A 20,925-nucleotide genomic window follows, 5' to 3' on the forward strand; every position below is an offset into this window, starting at 1 on the left:
ACTGAGTTCCAAAGCATTGTCATCCTTTTCATAGGAAGTTTGCTTTACCATCAAAAGATTCTAAAAGAACAGGAGATTCAATCTTTGAGACAGACACATCTTTGAAAAATTGTCTCTTTCTGTTCATAGGAAACCAATTGTAAATAAAAATACGGAATTCTTTAATGTAGATTTAAATGACTGGAATAGTCTGTGTGGTAATTGCTTAAACTTTCTGCAGAACAACATGAGCGAACCATCCACTATATGGTATCTGCTAAAAGTGGAGGATTTTCAGTGTTCCCTGTGGAGTTGTGTTCTAACTGTAGTGTTTCTAAATAAGATATATTGAATAATCATAATTCCATCATGGTTATAAGTACTGATAATACATTATTAATAATTCTCACACTACTGATCCTAAACAACCTATTATACGAGGCATGTCACTTAACCAATACAGTTTTGTAATGTACAAGTATTATGCAGCACAATTGCTTGCTGGTAAACATTTGAGCATGGTGTCAAGTTTAGTGTTGAATTAGGATTTCTGGAGACCAAGGTTTCAATCTCACCAGGAAGCCCCCCCAGCTGTTTCCGAAAAATAATGCATGATCTAATCATACTTTTCATTTTGTGTCGAATTTGACTTGTAAGTAAGTATTAATGATTGATCCTCGATTATTGCAATGTGACCACTGAATCTTGTATGTGTCTTATTTCAGCTGTAAGTGGCTTGGTATTAAATGGTGAAGGAGCAACTGTAGGTAACCAGGATTTTTTGTCAAACAAAGGTGAGTAGTAGCTAAGAGCATTTCAATTAAATACTGAGGAGGAAGCTAAATTGGTCACAATTTCCCCCCTCTTAATTGAACTTTTTAATTAGCTGGCAATTTTTGCTCATTGAAGTATAGATTCCCATATAAAGTCTGTATTCAGGGGTGAACCTGTGGCAATTAATTGAGAATCAAGAGAGGATAGGGGACTCCTGATCTCCCCCTCCTTCCTCCAACAAGTGCAAGTTATAGCAGGGCTATCTATGACAGCTAAAGTTCACTGTCGAAAAGGTCTACTTTCCATTATATTTGATAGAAACAAGACCTTCCCATCAAATGTTCTGAGATATCAAGCAATCAGTGTTTCAGCTGTGAAAAAAAGAAGTGGAGCCATAATTTCCAATGGAAAAATGACTTAAATTGACCAGTTTTCTTACTCTATTATTCCAATTCAAAACCTATCCCCTCGACTAGAATAAAATTGTTTTTTCAACTGTTCTCAGAAGTCAAGGTTAAGAAGGATGTCAGCAAGCTGGAACATGTTCAGAGGAGGGCTGTAAAAATAGTGAAGAGTTTAGAAATCAAATTCTGCGAGGAACAGCCGAGAGATTTGGTTATGTTTATCCTGGAGAATGTGTGTATATGTATCTTCAAGTTGGCTGTAAACATATGGAGATCCTATGAATTTTATAGAGTTTTCTTAGGCAAGGACTGCTTAGAGGTGACTTAATATTCCTTCCCACTGAAATACAGCTTAGAGAACCTACTATTCTTTGTTGGTCCTCCATCCAAGTACTAACCAGACCTGACCCTGCTTAGCTTCCAAGATCAGATGGGATCTGGTGTCTCAACAGTATTTATGCTATAAGCTATGGAAAGGATAGCCATCGTTGAAGATTTGAAGAGCGTGTCATGTGGAAGATGCAGAAAAGAACGCTGCATCAGAACATACGAAGCAAGCTAATGGATTCAAGTTACAAGAAAAGCATGTTGTTATCCAAACCTTAAGAAGAACCTCCTGATGGTTAAAGCTATTCAACAGTCTGTTGAGGATTGATTCATCATTGCTGAAATATTTTAAACAGAAGTTGGAGTGGCATCTGTATAGGATGCTTTAGTTATAATTGTCTCCCTCACAGGGGTTAGACTAGATGACCATGGGTGTTCCTTCCAACCCTAAAGTTCAGTGATTCTGTTAGGTACACCACATAGGTTAATCTTCTACTCTATTGTTAGTCTTAAATTAGCCATCCATCTTAATATCTCTTTTGACTGGCAAAAACATGTCCTTGGATTGAACCTGACGATAGAAGCATCCAAAGTACAAACTCTACCATTAACCTGAGGGCCTTCTTTTTTTATGAGATTTTGTCAAGATAATCATGCTGGAGTAAAGTACCAGTGAGTGACAGAATCACTAAACATGTTTTCAAGTCAGTTGTTGATATTAAATCTAATTCATTAAAATGTGGTACCCCTTCTCTCTCATAGAACTAACCACAGTCCATCACAGCATGTCAGCAGTAAGCAGTAGTTATGATGATTTGGGGGCAATGCTGAAGAAAAAAACTTCAGAACTGGAATCCATGCTTTCAAACATGCAGAACGTTCAAGAAGAATCAAACTCAATGATGGACTGGTTACAGAAAATGGATACTGCTACAGCCAAGTGGGAAACAGCTCCTCTCGACACTGAGTCAGTTAAGGAACAAGTGGATCAACATAAGGTAATCTCTTTCTTGCTCTCTGTTTTCAAAACTACCAGTTTTTAAAAATTAATTTTCAGAGTAAGTTTTCTATTCACTTAAATGGAGAGGATGTTAATGCGTGTGCCCATATTGCCATATATTATCACTTTATACAGGCTCTTTATAGAAATGTCATAAAAGTGCCAATGGGGAACATGGAATAATCGGGATGATTGCATGCCTGCAATAAAAAGGGGGTATACTATATCAGTGCTGACTTTGATTGGCTTCCTAAATGGATTAAGAAGCCATCCCCATGAAGAATGCCTTCTGTCAGCTATGTTGATCTTATATGTTCTTAAATCTAACATATTTGTTCTTTGTAGCTTTTTGAAACAGAATTGAAACAGAATGAGAATAAAGTGCAAGAGTTGAAGGACAGAGTTGCAGAGCTATTGGAGAAGAACCCGAACTCTCCTGAGGCACCAAAATGGAAACAGATGTTGGATAAAATAGGTATTACAGTGTGTTTGCTGTCAGCAACGAATGGGGCTTGTAATGGGTGTACTTGGTTCATTTAATCATTTACCCGCTGCCTGCTGCTATTTTGGGACATCTTTTACTGCCATCACTGTTTACAACAGCAGGATTGCCTCTTTGCCTCCTGTCCCTTAGGCATGCACATCCCTCTGCGAGGATGCTCTCTGTTCATACATTATGGCAAGTTTAGGAAACTTAGTTTCTTGTCTCCCATAAGCTGAACGATGAACATTTGAAAATCAAGAAGCATATAGACATTATGTAATATCTGATTTTGTATATATGAAGGTACACAAAAGTATTGTGTGATGTATTCTTTTAAAATATTTTTATTTTGCCATAGATTCCAAGTGGAAAGAACTGAGTCAGGTAGCAGCTGACAGACAGAAAAAATTGGAAGAGTCATCGAATTATCTGACCCAATTTCAGACAACTGAGGCTCAGTTAAAACAGTGGCTGGTGGAAAAGGAATTAATGGTCAGTGTCCTCGGACCACTGTCAATTGATCCAAACATGCTGAACACTCAGAAACAGCAAGTTCAGGTGAGCTTTTGATTTCAGTGCACAGGACTTCTGTTCTCTTGTGTTCTCTTTAATTCAAATAATGCCACCATGACCCCCGGGTAGCACTCAATCAGTAGAGATTTGTTGTCAGTAAAATGTATTTTGCTTTTTCCTACACTTGTCAAACCCAAGGCTGCACTTGTCAAAACAAATACAAAGGGACAAATGGACAATATTTTTTCTGAAAAGAATTACATCTCCTGTTCTTCAGAGGAAATAAAATTTATGATATTTTGCCATTATTTCTGTCAAAGTGTTGAAATTTGACTTTTTAAGCTTTTCAGTCCCAGATGAAAGATGAGGCTTTCAATCCTATTGCTTCAAACCTTACTTAATTTTAATTATATATTATACACAATGTTATATTATAAAAGACATACATCCAGATACATTTCATCATTACAAAACCCATTGAGCAATGGGATTTGAGTTATTTCCAGTTGATTTCAATTGTGTTTAATTCTAATTAACTTTAGTTGGATTGGGTCCAAACTTTATAATTAAATCACATAATTAATTTGTAATTTATAATTAATTTGTAGGCAATTAATTACATATGCCTTTTTGCTGCTTTAGTTAATACGCAATTCATTTCTTATGAAAAATATTGTGAGGAACTTAATAACTGTAAAAAATAATAATACCCAAAATGAAAGGAAAGGGCTCCATCTAGATTGAGTCATTCTAAGAGTAGACCCAATTACATGAATGGGATTTGAGGTAGTCGTGATTTAATTGGGTCTGCTCTTGTTATGAATGCTTATGGAATCCAACCCAGTGATTAGCTAATTTCATATTAAAAAGTTAATATTTGTGTAAATAAATCCCTTAGTGTTAAAGAAGTATTGATAATAGTACACATGATTTTCAGCAAAAAAAATTAGTGAATCTTTTTTATGACTCTCTGCATATGTGAACAGCCATAAATTACACATGAATTATGCCATTTTATAGGAATTATTGTTTGTCGTGAACCATATGTGGAAGTTGGCATTTGATTTGTAATAATTATGTCACCCATATTCATCATTTAAATTGATAAATTATTGAAGTGACTTAGAAATATAGAAGCGATTATAACCTCAGTCTTTGCATGGTACATCCTCCTACCATGTTTCCCTGAAAATAAGACAGTGTCTTATATTAATTTTTGCTCCCAAAGATGCACTAGGTCTTATTTTCAGGGGATGTCTTATTTTTCTATGAAGAAGAATTCACATTTATTGTTGAAGAAAAAATGAACATTTATTATATACTGTACAGTAGTTGTCATCACAAGCCAGCATAACCAGACAAAATGTGAATCCTATCAATAATTTCTTGTTACTACCAATATTTCCATGTACGTACATTTCTATGGTACGTACATATTTCTATGGTACGTACATTTACCAATCCTGCATGCTCTGGTGTTCTGTTCATTAGGCATGCTTCCAAACAAAAACTTTGCTAGGTCTTACTTTCGGGGGAGGCCTTATATTTAGCAATTCAGCAAAACCTCTAATAGGTCTTATTTTCTGAGGATGTCTTATACATACAGGGTATGTATTGTGATCTATATAACAGAGTTTTAAAATAAAACTTCTGCTGTCCCTCAACATGGACAGTCAAGAAGTGTTTTTGGACCAAACCATAAGGCATAATTGTGCACATATGAACAATGTCAAACAGCTTTTTAATTTTGTATCTAATAGCTGTTTCACTTAGAAACCTACGATTTTCAGCTATAACATGCATTTCCTTGTACTTTTCTGATGTTGTCACATATTCCTTCTCTTCAGATTCTGCTCAAAGAGTTTGACACACGAAAGCCTCAGTATGAACAGCTAAGTGCAGCTGGACAAGGGATCCTGAAAAAACCAGGAGAACATCCACCTTCTCACGAAACAGTGAAGCAACAACTGGCTGCTGTGGCAGAGAAGTGGGATGGATTAACAGGACAGCTGAGTGACCGGTGCAGCCGAATTGACCAAGCCATTGTCAAAAGTACAGAGTACCAAAACTGTCTGAGAAGGCTCTCTGAGAAACTTGGTGCCTTGGATGATAAACTGAGTCAAAGTCTGGCTATAAGTACAGACCCTGATGCTGTGAAGCAGCAGCTGGAACTGGCCAGAGAAGTCAAAGAAGAAATAAAAAAGGAAATGCTGAATATTGATGCTGCTGAGATTCTGTGCAAGGAGTTATCAGAGTTGGTGGCAGAAGACTATTTGAAAGCAGAACTTGCCAGGCAGTTAGATGGCATTTTGAAACCTTTTAAGGATATGGAACAAAAAGCAGGTTAGTAACAAAACAAGTGAGGCAAAATAAATAACCATGGTAATGAGGGAACAAATGTCTTTGTTTATCCCTTTGAACAAAAATGGGCTTTTCACAAAACTAGGTTTTGATTATTGCCCAAACCTTTCAAAACATTGTCTAGAAAGAACTGAAATTATACACAAGGACTGATTTGCATTTGGGGGGGGGGGGGAGGTCAGTGAAAACAGCTACAGTTTCTGGATTATGCCAAATATTAGGTCTTTCCAATTGAGATACTAAATGAGATATGATTGACACATGGTAATTCCTATGTTGTGACATAGTGTTCCCTTAACAGCTCCTTAGTGTGCAGACACAATTATAAAATATATATGTTTCTCCGTCCAATGTATGTTTGTCTTAAAAATATAATGGTTTTAAATAGATTTATTGTGGGATGCAGCATATTGATAAATCATTCCATAAGAAGCCTTGGGTTGCAGGTTCAGCCAAGGTGTCAGGAAAGAGGAGCCATAATGGAATTAGCAATAATTAGTGGATGCTCTTTCTCTCACTGGGTTTTGATGATATAGTGCAAATTCAAAATGTTGTAAAGTATCATTTGATTGTGATGTTTACTGAAGAGGTCAGAAGTTATATTGTGCTGGGTATATGTACCTGCACCTCAAACTTTATTTAAGACTGTGAAATTATATTCCAAACCAGCATTTTTAAATCAACCAACAACCTCTGCTGATGAACACAAATTAACAAAATTGTTTGCCTCATATGTTGTGCAAGTTATAATAGGACAGAGATGCACAGCTGTGTGAACTCCTAAAAAGTACCACATTGTGGGCTATCTTTGTCTTCAAATGTATCATTTTCCTTGGACTGAAATAAAAATAAAATTTGCTTTTGTCCTAATGAGATAATGGATTTCAAATTATGTTGTTTTGTCCTTCCACAGGAAATCACATAGAGCAACTTCAGTCAACCTATGTTAGTTCTCATCAATTCCAGAAAATGTCTAAGGACTTTCAGATCTGGCTGGACAAACAGAAAGAAGAACAGAATCAGTCCCGTCCTATCTCTACCAGGCTGGAGTCTCTGTGGTCATTAGTTGATGATCAAAAAGAGTTCAAAGCAAGGTTGTCTGACCAGATTGGCTGTTATGAGAAGATAATTGCTGAAGGAGAAAGTCTGCTCCAGAAGACTCAAGGAGTAGAGAAAGCAGAACTGCAGTCTCAGTTAAACCTGCTTAAAGATAACTGGGAGGAAATGAACAAGCAAGTTAAAGAGAGACAAGACAAGTTAAACAATTGTGTAGAGAAAGCCCTCAGATATAAAGAGCATGTGGATATCCTGCAACCTTGGATAGCAAAGTGTGAGAGCAACGTGTCTGAAATCAAGATGGGGATTGATCCAGTGGAGCTAGAGAACTCAATCACTCAGGTGAAGACCTGGCAGAAGGATCTGGACAAACACCAAGGGATAGTGGAACTCTTGCGTAATGCAGCAGACACTTTCCTCAATGCCTGTGAGACAGATAAAGATGTTATTGAAGAGGAGAAGACACTTCTGATTCAGAAAATGAATGTGGCCACAGAACAATTACAAATGAAAAGAGATGAGTTGGAAAAGATGTCTCAGAAACTGAAAGAGTTTCAAGAATCATCTAGAGAAGTTAAAGAACAGCTGAAGAATGCCAGGGAACAGCTGGAAGTGCATGAGTCTCTCAAACCCCAGACCTATAGCAACAAACACTTGACAATTATGCAGGCTCAGCAGAAAGCACTCCAGATTACAAAGAATCAAGTAGATGTGACGAAAAAGCTTGCCCAAGAGCTTGTGGTGGAGGCTGTGGGTTCATCAGGCGTCTCGGACCTCTTGTTGCAAGCAGAAGCATTAGAAAAGGAATACAGCAACATCAATGAGCAGGTCGAGCAGCAATGTTCCTTCCTGGAATCTAAACTCCAAGGAATTGGCCATTTCCAAAATGCAATAAGAGAGATGTTTTCCCAGTTTGCAGAGTTTGATGATGAGTTGGACAGCATGGTGCCCGTGAGCAGGGATGTAGTCATACTGCAGTCACAGCAGAGGGATATCAAAGCTTTCCTGAAAAAATTGGAGGAACTCATCACTAGTAATGAAAATGCAAACAAGACATGTAAAGCAATGTTAGCGAGTGAAGCAGAAACTTCTCCTGATCTTGCAGGTATAAAAAGGGACTTGGAGGCTTTAAATAAACAGTGCAACAAGTTACTTGACAGAGCAAGGACCAGAGATGAGCAAATTGAAGGGACTATTAACCGTATGGAGGAATTCTACAGCAAACTACAGGAATTTTCCAAGCTCCTTGGAGATGCTGTAGAACATGAGGAATCCCAAGGTCCTGTTGCAATGGAAACAGAAACTATTAATCAACAGCTGAATGCATTTAAGGTAAGAAGGTTCTTTTTAAATTACGGAATTGATTTTTTTTAAATAACTGTATTACAAAACAGTTTTTGTACATATGAAATGAAAATTAACAATAAATTATGTTACAGAGAAAGATTTGCTCAAGATTTGTACTCAAAATAGAATGGTATAGGTTGAGCCTTCCTTATCAAAATTTTCAAAATCTGAAATGTTCCAAAGTGGTCCATATGTGTGTCTGAGATAGTGATACCTTTGCCTTCTTATGGTTTAACGTAGGGGTCCCCAAACTAAGGCCTGGGGACCGGATGCGGCCCATCGAAGCCATTTATCTGGCCCCCACGGCACAAGGGCAGAAGGGGATTGGGCTAAATGACCCAAGGGGTCATTTCTTCCAACCCTTATTATTATTATTATTATTATTATTATTATTATTATTATTATTATTATTAACATTGAGGCTGGGTGGCCATCTGTCAGGGGTGCTTTGCTTGTGCTTTTGGTGCACAAAGGCAGAAGGGGGTTGGACTCAATGGCCCAAGGGGTCTCTTCCAACCCTCTTTTTTATTATTATTATTATTATTATTATTATTATTATTATTAACATTGAGGCTGAGTGGCCATCTGTCAGGGGTGCTTTGCTTGTGCTTTTGGTGCACAAAGGCAGAAGGGGATTGGACTAAATGGCCCAAGGGGTCTCTTCCAACCCTCTTATTATTATTATTATTATTATTATTATTATTATTATTATTATTACTATTAACATTGAGGCTGGGTGGCCATCTGTCAGTGGTGCTTTGCTTGTGCTTTCGGTGCACAAAGGCAGAAGGGGATTGGACTAAATGGCCCAAGGGTCTCTTCCAACCATCTATTATTATTATTATTATTATTATTATTATTATTATTATTATTATCATTGAGGCTGGGTGGCCATGGCCATCTGCCAGGGGTGCTTTGCTTGTGCTTTTGGTGCACAAAGGCAGAAAGGGTTGGACTCAATGACCCAAGGGGTCTCTTCCAACCCTCTTTATTATTATTATTATTATTATTATTATTATTATTATTAACATTGAGGCTGGGTGGCCATCTGTCAGGGGTGCTTTGCTTGTGCTTTTGGTGCACAAAGGCAGAAGGGGATTGGACTCAATGGCCCAAAGGGTCTCTTCCAACCCTCTTTGTTGTTGTTGTTGTTGTTGTTGTTGTTATTATTATTATTGCTTGGTGGCCAACTATAGTCCGGCCCTCCAACGGTCCAAAGGATCATGAACTGGCCCCCTGTTTAAAAAGTTTGGGGACCCCTGGTTTAACGTATACAAAAATTGTTTCATGCATAAAGTGATTAAATCTCTTGTATTAAATTACCTTCAGGCTATGTTTATAAAGTGTATATGAAACATAATTGAATTGTGTGTTAGACTTTGATCCCCTCCAAGAGATCACATTATGTGCATATATGTAAATATAGATATTCCAACATCTGAAAAAAATCTAAAATCCCAAACAATTCTGGTTCCAAGTGTTTTAGATAAAATATATACAACCTGTATCTTGTTCCATGTTGGATTATTCTATTTTGGTTTGTGAATCACATGCTTACAAGATAGACTGTTTTTACACTGACCATATAATGTCATTTAAACTGCATTATATGGTCATTGTAGAACTGTATAATTGAGTTTGAACTGCATTGCACTGCATTATGTGGTTCTATACTGATGATATGGACACTTCCAGACTGCCCTCAAATCTGCACAAAAGTGGGTTTTTTAAACCTGCTCTGGCGCAGATTTGAGTGCACATACACCCCCTTAAAAAAAAGGCTTTCCAGAGGGTGTTTATATGCCATCCCAATAAGAATGCATGCAGCCACCCCAAAGCCCGTAAAAGTTTTTAAATCTTTCTGGTCACCATTATTTTCCTCATTGTGCCCTCCTGTCACAAGGAAATGATGCGCCAGGAGTGGGGGAGGAGCTTGGCTTTTAAGGGGTTATTTTGAGGTTTGGAGGGAGGGAGGGGTACCCTCTTGGGTTTTTGGGGTCCTGGAGCCCGAAAAACCCAAGATAGCTATGTGGATTGGGCCTGGGGATGGCTTGATGCGGTCCCTGGGCCCAATCCACACAGGGCCTGTACTTGGTAAGAATCAAATCTTACCTAAGATCCAGATCTTACCAGATGTTTAATTAATTCGGTTTTGCTGGAGGCATCGTTTGGGCACTTTCAGTTAAACAGAGACAGGTCCCAGTTTTTGGGCCTTCTGATTGGGCCCTATAATGGAGTTCAGCGCAGTTCAAACTGTATTATATGGTCAATGTAGAAGCAGCCTCAGTTTCTGAAGAATTACTTATAAGTAATTTTACGTTTATCCCAACAGGGGGTGCTTTTTTTCTGCTGTAGATGTAAGTTCTCTTTAACTACAAAGGAAGAACTTAAAGGACTGAAAAATAGTTACATCTTTAAAATGTATCTGAATTGCATCAGTTAAGCTTTCAATTTTAAACAGTTTAACAAAGGATAGGACATGTTCTTAATAGTTTGGATGTTCCTTTGGCAGAATTTTTTAGAAATGCTGTTTTAAAACATTGCATCTGACCTTTGACTTTGGAGATCCTCAGATTTCTGTTTTGCTTTGGGGTTTTTTTTAATGGTGACTTTTCTCACATATGATTATTGATCATTTTAAAGCTAGCTAAAGAGCAAGAGATACAGGAATGCACCCATTGCTTGTTCCATTCGCAGAAAGTACTGAGTGCTCTGCCAAGCTGGATGTAGTGTGTAGACTGTTTGCCTATCTCTACTTTGAGTCTGGAGATCCACCATACTATTTAATTGAGTCTGAAATAACCTGGGGTTATTTGAGACACTTTCGATTTCCTTATTTTGCTGTTATTGTTAAAATATCTTGTTAAGAAGATTCAGTACTATTGTAGTAGATAAGTATTTACCTTAACAGATTGCAGTAAGTGAGGCAGCCCTAGAACACAACCATTGTCTTTTTATATCTATTCAAAATGCATCCTGAATCTTTTTCTGTGAGCATAACAAAGTATAATGAACACAGTTTCAAGCATCCCACAGTATAGGCATGCAGGGAGAAATGGGGTCTTATCCAGAGTAGCATATTAATATTAAACAATTCCAGATAAAAGATACTGGAGATAAGAGGCTATAATTCTAGTGTTGTCTCTTGACAGCTGGCACACACTCACTTATCTATGGTTGATATTAATTACATTTATTTACTGCAGATGATGAAATACAAACTCTTCCCATGACAGAGGGAGGTCAAGCAAAGTCCTGAGTGAAAGCCAAGAAGACTGAGATAAGCATTAGTTCCTGGGGGTTGTCCAGGAGTCACAATCTGGGATCGTGCCAAAGATTAAGTTGTGAGGAGGGTCTATCCAAGCTAGATTTTCCAGGATCAGGAAAAGTACAGATCAGTAAGTCAGGGTAAAGGCAAAGACAGTAAGCCAGGAGCTACGCAGTTCTTCTATCAAGCATAGTTCTGTTTTTTGTCTTTTAATCCAGGCTCACATCCAAGAAAGTTGTCAAGCAGATTTATTTTAGTCTCCAGTAAGTACAAAATTCCCCAATGTCTGAAGGAAAACGAAATTACTCAGCACTGGACTCTAGGGCTTAAATTTTTGTTCCATAATGGCTTGCTCAGGAAATAGAAATACAGGTTGAGCTTTGCTTCTCCCAAATTCCAAAATCCAGAATAATCCAAAATCCAAAATTGTTTACATGGGCTTTGCTTTCTAATGCGAGTGTACACAAACTTCGTTTCATGCTCAACATTGTGTATAAAATTACCTCCGGCAATGTGTTAGAGTGAATTTGAAACAGAAATGAATTTCATGGCTGGACTTGGATCTCATCTTTATGATATCTCATTATGAGTATGCAAGCATTTAAAAAAAATTTTAAATCCAAAGTATGGACTATTTCTCATCCCAAGTTTTTGGATAAGTGAACTTGTGTTTCTGCACAGTCCTGATAGGCCAGAATTTTCCCTTCTGTTGTACTGAAGGGAAACAGACTATTAGTTTATTTTGCCTGCTATCATAATTCATGCTTTATTGAAAATCAGAGTAGACTACAGTACTGTAAAGTGCATGCCACTTGTATATCTTTGGGAAGCATCTGGAAATAGCAGTTGGTTCAGAGTCCTGTTGACCATATGTTATCAGGAGATAAGTGAATAGAGCATATGATTCCAATATTATTTTTCCTGTGTTGGCTAGTTAGTCATTTCTGGGCTTAGTTAAAGGTATTCATTCGTACCATTAAAGCCTAAATTACAAATAACCACAGTACTTAAATTACTACCTACTTCCTCACATATATTTGCACTAGTACTTCCCAGTCATTGTCATTGGCTTTTCTGCACACACCCCTGCCTCAGTGACAGATAGGATTAGCAGTAGGACATTTTTCAACTGCTCTGCAAATATTTTGGGATCCCCATCCAGTTATGTCTTGCCCCATCACAATATGAATTTCACCAGCACATTAGAATTTGGCTCTTCTGCGAATTTCTTTGGGAAGACCTGAAGTTGCTACAGTGATATTAACTTGCTGCTGATTTTTTGTATTGAGTTCCTTACTGTTTCTATTGACAGTCATGAATATTGTATTTATCATTTTTTATCATTTTGGACTGCATTTTGGATTGCAGTATTGGAGAAAATGCAGGAGACAAAATTAAAAATTAAAAATAAACAGACAAATGATTTTAATCAAGTGTCCTGATTGCTACTGGGGGATTTACTTATGCTTATAGAATCATAGAATCATAGAATCATAGAATAGTAGAGTTGGAAGAGACCACATGGGCCATCCAGTCCAACCCCCTGCTAAGAAGCAGGAAATCTCATTCAAAGCACCCCCGACAGATGGCCATCCAGCCTCTGCTTAAAAGCCTCCAAAGAAGGAGCCTCCACCACGGCCCCGGGGAGAGAGTTCCACTGTCGAACAGCTCTCACAGTGAGGAAGTTCTTCCTGATGTTCAAGTGGAATCTCCTTTCCTGTAGTTTGAAGCCATTGTTCCGTGTCCTAGTCTGCAGGGCAGCAGAAAACAAGCTTGCTCCCTCCTCCCTATGACTTCCCTTCACGTATTTGTACATGGCTATCATGTCTCCTCTCAGCCTTCTCTTCTGCAGGCTAAACATGCCCAGCTCTTTAAGCCGCTCCTCATAGGGCTTGTTCTCCAGACCCTTAATCATTTTAGTCGCCCTCCTCTGGACGCTTTCCAGCTTGTCAACATCTCCCTTCAACTGTGGTGCCCAAAATTGGACACAGTATTCCAGGTGTGGTCTGACCAAGGCAGAATAGAGGGGGAGCATAACTTCCCTGGATCTAGACGCTATTCCCCTATTGATGCAGGCCAGAATCCCATTGGCTTTTTTAGCAGCCGCATTACATTGTTGGCTCATGTTTAACTTGTTGTCCACAAGGACTCCAAGGTCTTTTTCGCACACACTGCTGTCAAGCCAGGCGTCCCCCATTCTGTATCTTTGATTTCCATTTTTTCTGCCGAAGTGAAGTATCTTGCATTTGTCCCTGTTGAACTTCATTTTGTTAGTTTCGGCCCATCTCTCTAGTCTGTCAAGATCGTTTTGAATTCTGCTCCTGTCTTCTGGAGTGTTAGCTATCCCTCCCAGTTTTGTGTCGTCTGCAAACTTGATGATCGTGCCTTCTAACCCTGGTGAGTCCTTCTATGTAACAGCAGTGCAGAAACAGGGACACTTAAAAGGAAGAGACAAGATATCAGTTATAGTTGGGCATGTATTGATAAGAGGTCAGTTTTGCTTGGACTTTCTCCATTACTGAAGGTATTTGTTTTCTACAGTACATTGGCTGCATTCGAGAGAGGGCTTGTGCATTTTGGAAAATTAAGCTACCATGTTAGATGCATCCACCTTTAAAGTTACCAGGAGTCTAAGCCTCATTTAGTCCTATTCCTTCTGCCAATATATGGACAATGATGTCATTTACAGAATAAGGATATAATCAATCCAACCTGTAATTGACAGTTGTGAAAGAATCCCCAAAGCTTTCCGTTTTTTCTCAGAAAGCATGGCCCTATCCCTAAAACCTAATTGGTAGAATAAGTGTAGGATGTTAGGGAGCAACATTATAACTATATATTCCAAGAGTTACAAGTGTAATGTGTCATTTATTTGCTTTTGAAGCAGAATACAATCACAGTTTTAAATCAATCTCTGAGCAAACCTTCCCTGAAATCTTGGTATCTAGCTCTACGTTTGCCCTACACTGCAGGTTTCAACCAGAAGTCCCACCTGGACATCCAGGGACTTCCAAGTTGGTAACGAGGGTAAAACTGAATCCTCTGAAGATGTCAGCCAGAGGTGCAGGCAAAATGTCAGGAGAAAATGCTACTAGAACACGGCCGTACACCCCGGAAACCGGACAACACCCCAGCCATGAAAAGCTTCGGCAATACATAAAACTGGTTAACCTAGTTTTTCCCCATGTTAGGAGAAATAGGGGGATGCCCCGAAGTTTCAGTGAAACTGCCGCAACCCCATACTTCTGGGTAGTATATACAGCTAGATGGGCTCTAATTTAAACTGGCCCAATTGTCCACATGGCTAGTTGTCACTGATTTCTTTTCCCTGCGCTCCGTGGTTAAAAGTTCATGTTGTAACTGTTTTTGTGGCAGCTGGTTAAAAGCTCTGGAGAACTCTCTCTTTCATTTGGCCTCTTTGCTGACATCAGCACAGACACCTGCATGACCAGTGATTTGGAGGGCATCCCCCACTTCTCCTTGGTCATGTAAGTGCCTTTGGTTATGTCCACAAAAGTGCCCAGTGATGACTGGGAGCTCCCCTGAGCTGCTGCAGCAAGAAAAACAACAGTCCAGCTATGGGTGACTGTGCAGTGGGGCTGAATGGGTTGAGCCTGATGAGATGATCTAGACCTCACTCCTGTTGCTGTCACAGCCCAGAAGTAGCACATGTAAACAGTTCAGCTGAATCTAGAGCCAGTCTAAAATAGGAATGCTCCAGCTCTGCCCCAGGTTTCAGCATTTTTTGCATACTTGATTTTGCATGTTAAATTACGTTGGGGTTTTTTGTGTGTGTTAAAAATGCTCCGTAGGCTCATTCTTTCCCTCTCAGACATCTTAGCGTAGGATGGATTCACATCATGCAATCCTGTGTTTGGCAGCAGTTACAGAAACCTCTATATGTTGAACTGTAAAGATTAGCCTAGTTCTTTGCTTGTAGTATCTGCCACAGGTTATGTGAGGGCAACTTAACTGGATTTAAAAATATACTTATAGAGATCCTTTTGGATGACCTCTCCTGTTCTGAACATATGCAAGCACTACTTTTTTCAAGACAACTGGTGAGGGAATAAAGACTCTTCTTTATAGACTCTTTATTGCTTTATATTTTTATTGCTTTATAGACTCTTCCTACATTGTTTTTTGAAATGATAACATGAATTTATTCCAGAGGATATATGATACAACAGACACAATTAGATTAATAGAATTGAAAGAGTCACAAAGAGCCATCCAGTCCAATCTCCTGCCGTGTTGGAAAATACAATTAAAGCACTCCTGACAGATGGACATCCAGCCTCTGCTTTAAAATCTTAGGAGATGGAGATTCCACCAACAAAAATAGCCAATAGCTTTAGATTCTTTGGAAGAAACTAAAGATACACAATGGAAAAATAAATGGAAGAAATTAATATGAAATTGAATACATGACTGATGAAATTCTTAGAGCCAACCACCACAAACAGTTTTCTCCAGCAGGTATATATTCCGTGCAGGCAAGTCCCTGTTAAGGTGTATAACTCAGAGCTGGCTGAGAAGAAGATGGTCTAGTACAGTGGTTCTCAACCTGTGGGTCCCCAGGTGTTTTGGCCTACAACTCCCAGAAATCCCAACCAGTTTACCAGCAGTTAGGATTTTGGGAGTTGAAGGCCAAAACATCTGGGGACCCACAGGTTGAAAACCACTGGTCTAGTAGTTCTGAAATCTTATCATTTGGTGTGTGGTTTCAGAAGAAAAGAGGATTCTTAAAAAAAAAAAACCCTGGAGGACAGTTGCCCAGTGTTTCCAATCAAAGGTCTATTTTCAGTTGCTTACTGTAGGCTGGCATATTGTCTTTCATGGTGTTCATCTTTCATTCATTTCTAGCACAGACCTTTGTGCTCAAGAGAAAGTACACATTGACTGTGTGGATAAAAGGAAGATTCAGCGATGAGCTTCCTGTACTTCATGACACCATGCCTATTTCCCTACAAAGAGCCAAAGAATTGAGCGGATTCTTTTTTTAAAGCTAGTTTATCTTTTGCTGAATGTTTTAATAAATTATTTTAATCCTGATGGTGATGGGGAGAAGGTAAGATTCAATCATTGTTGTTTAATTACAGCCCTTGAAAAGTTTTGCAAAATATTTCAATAATAATTCCTTGCACTTTTTAAAATTAAAGTGCATAGAATTGATGTCAGTTTCTATCATTTAACAGCTCATTAAGTTCCCCTCCTTCTGGACCATTAGTAATGTGGCTGCTTTATAGGGTCCTTTCAATGCTATTGCTAGTGTGTCAAGGGGCACTTCTTAGGCAATTAGGACTTGGAGGTATATTCCAGTTGATGAGCTTGAACTAATATTTAAATTGGTTTAAGTGGGTTGCGTAGATGGTGGCCTTGTACCTTGTTAATTAAATCGAAGTGTTAACTCTTCCCTGGAGCCCCCAGATGGCGTAGTGGACTAAGTGACTTGAAGGTTGGGTTGCTGACCTGAAAGCTGCCAGGTTCGAATCCCACCTGGGGAGAGTGTGGATGCGCTCCCTCTATCAGCTCCAGCTCCATGCGGGGACATGAGAGAAGCCTCTCACAAGGATGGTAAAAACATCAAAACATCCGGGCGTCCCCTGGGCAACGTCCTTGCAGACGGCCAATTCTCTCACTCCAGAAGCAGCTCCGGTTGCTCCTGACACGAAAAAAAAAAAAAAACCTCTTCCCTGCAGCATGTGATTTTGTCTCCATGCTACTTTGAAATGAAACTTATGTTCATTGCTATATAAACTTTGGGTTGCTGTGAGTTTTCCGGGCTATATGGCTATGTTCCAGAAGCATTCTCTTCTGACGTTTTGTTCACATCTGTGGCAGTGATCTTCAGAGGTTGTGAGGTCTGTTAGAAACTAGGCATAAGCAAGTGGGGATTATATATTTGGGAAGTGTCCAGGGTGGGAAAAAGAACACTTATCTACTTGAGGCAAGTGTGAATGTTGCAATTGGCCACCTTTATTAGAATTGAATGGATTTGCAGCTTCAAAGCCTGGCTGCTTCCTGCCTGGGGGAATCTTTTGTTGGGAGGTGTTAGCTGGCCCTGATTGTTTCATGTTTGGAATTCCCCTGTTTTCTGAGTGTTGTTCTTTATTTACTGTCCTGATTTTAGCGTTTTTAAAAAATACGGAATGGTATTATATAATTCTACATTCACCATATAATGCAGTTTCAGACTGCATTATATGGCAGTGTAAGTAAGGCCATTGCTATCTGTATTAGAGTTTAAACACATACAATTAATCACACACACAAAACCATCATTCTTGTTTCTGTTGTGGATGTTGCTTGGTTGGGCTATTTCATTGTATAGGTTTTTCTGGTCTAGAAGTCTTGCTGTGTTCTGATATCATCAAGGAAGTCCTATATATCCAGTCTCTTCCATTTACTTAAAAGAAAAGCCTAGCTCTGTTCTGTATCTAACTTCACCCAATTCAGGTGCTTTCTTGGGAAATAGTGGGATGTGTGCAACAAATCTGTAGTCAACTATCGTAAATTCATTCCAGATTGGGAATGACAACTTTTTTTATGGGTGGACTCTTAAGGTTCAATGCTAACCCATCAAATGCATATTTCTCTGAAAAAGACCCCCAATTCCCTTTGCTCATGAATAGTAACAATTTTAAAAATCCTTCATGCTATTACTATGGTAAACTATACACACTGTACAGCAGGGGTCGCCAATCTAAGGCCCGGGGGCCGGATGCGGCCCATTGAAGCCATTTATCCGGCCCCCATGGCACAAGGGCAGAAGGGGGTTGGACTAAATGACCCAATGGGTCTCTTCTTCTCTTACAACTCTTATTATTATTATTATTATTATTATTATTATTATTATTATTATTATTATTATTAACATTGAGGCTGGGTGGCCATCTGTCAGGGGTGCTTTGCTTGTGCTTTTGGTGCACAAAAGCAGAGGGGGTTGGACTAAATGGCCCAAGGAGTCTCTTCCAACCTCCTTATTATTATTATTATTATTATTATTATTATTATTATTATTATTATTATTGTATGACACAGCAAACAAAATAGATATGCTGGATTTCGTATCACAAGTCGAACACTTCCCAAGTGTCTAGGACTGTGTGATGTTTTTTCGGATGATGCGCGCAGATCCCAGTAGGGTGGCCTTTTGCAGTTGGCAGATCGTAATATTGTCAATGTCTATTGTTTCCAAATGCCAGCTGAGATCTTTTGGCACGGCACATCAGTGTGCACATTGAGGCTGGGTGGCCATCTGTCAGGGGTGCTTTGCTTGTGCTTTTGGTGCACAAAGGCAGAAGGGGGTTGGACTCAATGGCCCAAAGCGTCTCTTCCAACCCTCTTTGTTGTTGTTGTTGTTGTTACTATTATTGCTATAGTCCAGCCCTCCAACAGTCCGAAGGATCGTGAACTGGCCCCCTGTTTAAAAAGTTTGGGGATCCCTGCTGTAGAGCTTGGAAAAGTAACTTTTGGGATGGTTGTTCCCAGCATCCCCAGCCAACATTTTACTTTTTCCTGTTATGGTCTATTATCAGATATTGGTTGGCATCTTGTTTGTGACACGCACATGTATCTGTTCCTTGTGCTTGCACTTGTACAACAGCACTCACTTCTTGACACATGTTGTGCAGTGTTGTTTTTCCACATGAGGATTATGTAGTGCTGTCCTAGCATATTTCCGCAGTATGATATTTACGCTATACTGAAAGGATTTTAGATTGTAGCCATTGACTGCTCTCTTGGATATTCGGAATGCCTTGCATGTTCATTTGGATATGCTTATGGGACACTCTTCTAGAAATGAATGAGCAATTGACATGTGTCATGTCATGTCATGTGTGCATCTGAATCACTGAACTGGTTTGATGACTTGACAGTTTGGATCTGAAAGCCGACTTCTTAATGTGCCAAATTGATTCACTTGCTTTAAAAAAATAAATGAAAGATGATATTTTGTACTACAGTAGTCTCACTTATCCAACATAAACGGGCTGGCAGAACATTGGATAAGCAAAAATGTTGGATAATGAGGGGTTTAGGAAAAGCCTATTAAATGTCAAATTACGTTATGATTTTACAAATTAAGCACCAAAAACATCATGTTTTACAACAAATCAACAGAAAAAGCAGTCCAAAACACGGTAACGTTATGTAGGAATTACTGTATTTATGAATTTAGCACCAAAACATTGCAATATATTGAAAACATTGACTACAAAAACATTGGCTACAAAAACAAATTGACTACAAATAAAGGTAGAATTGCATAAAATGAACTTACAGTAGCCACATTGTTGGAAATTAAATCCATAAAAAGTTCAGTCCTTGCTGCCTAGAGAAACAGCTGTGGATCGGGGCGGGAGGCAAACTGCATTGGATAATCCAGAATTTTGGATAAGCGAATGTTGGATAAGTGAGACTCTACTGTATTTAGAAAATGAAAACAAATGCAAAGTAGCTGTTTTGAGCAAATACACAGCCCTTGGTGTTGATTCAGTCCTAATTAGCCTTTCATAAAGACCTAAACCTCCAATTCCAGAATGCTGATAATGTGTTATTGAAGGATTTCATGGCTGGAATCATTATGTTGCTGTAAGTTTTCCAGGCTGTATAGCCATGTTCCAAAAGCATTCTCTCCTGACATTTCACCCACATGTATGGCAGACATCCTCAGAAGTTGTGAGGTTTGTTTGAAACTAGGGTTTATATATCTGAGGAAAGTCCAGGGTGGGAGAAGGAACTCTTGTCTGTTTGAGGCAAGTGTGAATGTTGCAATTGATCATCTTGATTAACATTGAATAGCCTTGCAGCTTCAAAGTTTAGCTGCTTCCTGGTTGGGAGGTGATTAGCTGGCCCTGATTGATTCTTGTCTGGAATTCCCCCTTTTTTAGTGTTGTTTTTTATTTACTGTCCTGATTTTAGAGTTTACAGCCCGAAAAACTCACAGTAACCCAATGCTGATAATGTTTACATACAAATCTTTTTTTCTTTAATTTCAATTTTTAGTAATAAACAGATTGAGTGCAGTTATGAGGAAAGGGGAAAGGATCAACACAGACAAATTCCAAATTTAATTAACAATTAAAATTCAACTCTATACATCTTTTAAGCATCAGCAGGTCCAAACATATTATTTGTATGCCCAGTCTCCAATTGTGAACAGTTGTTTACAAATCTCAAACTAAGGATGTAATCCTATATGCATTTCTACTTGTTAGCAAGTCCAATTGAACTCACTAGCACTTGCTTTTGTGTCAGCTTTTAATTTAAATTGAATTATGGAAAAGATTTAAAAGAATGTCTGTTCAGTTGCCTCTGCAATATAAAGCTTGGTGACTTCTAATGTCACGTTCCCTTATTAGACATTTTATAAGTCAACTTGAAAGAGATCTATATTTTTCTTTAT

General features: G+C 38.7%; 1 protein-coding gene across 25 annotated transcripts in view; it reads left to right on the top strand.

Annotated features, from left to right (window-relative positions):
* The window catches only part of dst (dystonin), a 448,648-nt gene that overhangs the window by 329,911 nt on the left and 97,812 nt on the right, over positions 1 to 20,925 (top strand). For all 25 annotated transcript variants that reach the window (XM_062982326.1, XM_062982385.1, XM_062982334.1 and 22 more), the window contains 6 exons: positions 705 to 773; positions 2,247 to 2,482; positions 2,830 to 2,959; positions 3,327 to 3,526; positions 5,329 to 5,824; positions 6,756 to 8,230. In XM_062982326.1, coding sequence (XP_062838396.1) covers positions 705 to 773; positions 2,247 to 2,482; positions 2,830 to 2,959; positions 3,327 to 3,526; positions 5,329 to 5,824; positions 6,756 to 8,230 — 2,606 coding nt within the window. The remainder of the gene's footprint in view (positions 1 to 704; positions 774 to 2,246; positions 2,483 to 2,829; positions 2,960 to 3,326; positions 3,527 to 5,328; positions 5,825 to 6,755; positions 8,231 to 20,925) is intronic.

The sequence above is a fragment of the Anolis carolinensis genome, chromosome 1, assembly GCF_035594765.1.
Source record: "Anolis carolinensis isolate JA03-04 chromosome 1, rAnoCar3.1.pri, whole genome shotgun sequence".
In the NCBI taxonomy this organism is placed as follows: domain Eukaryota; kingdom Metazoa; phylum Chordata; class Lepidosauria; order Squamata; family Dactyloidae; genus Anolis; species Anolis carolinensis.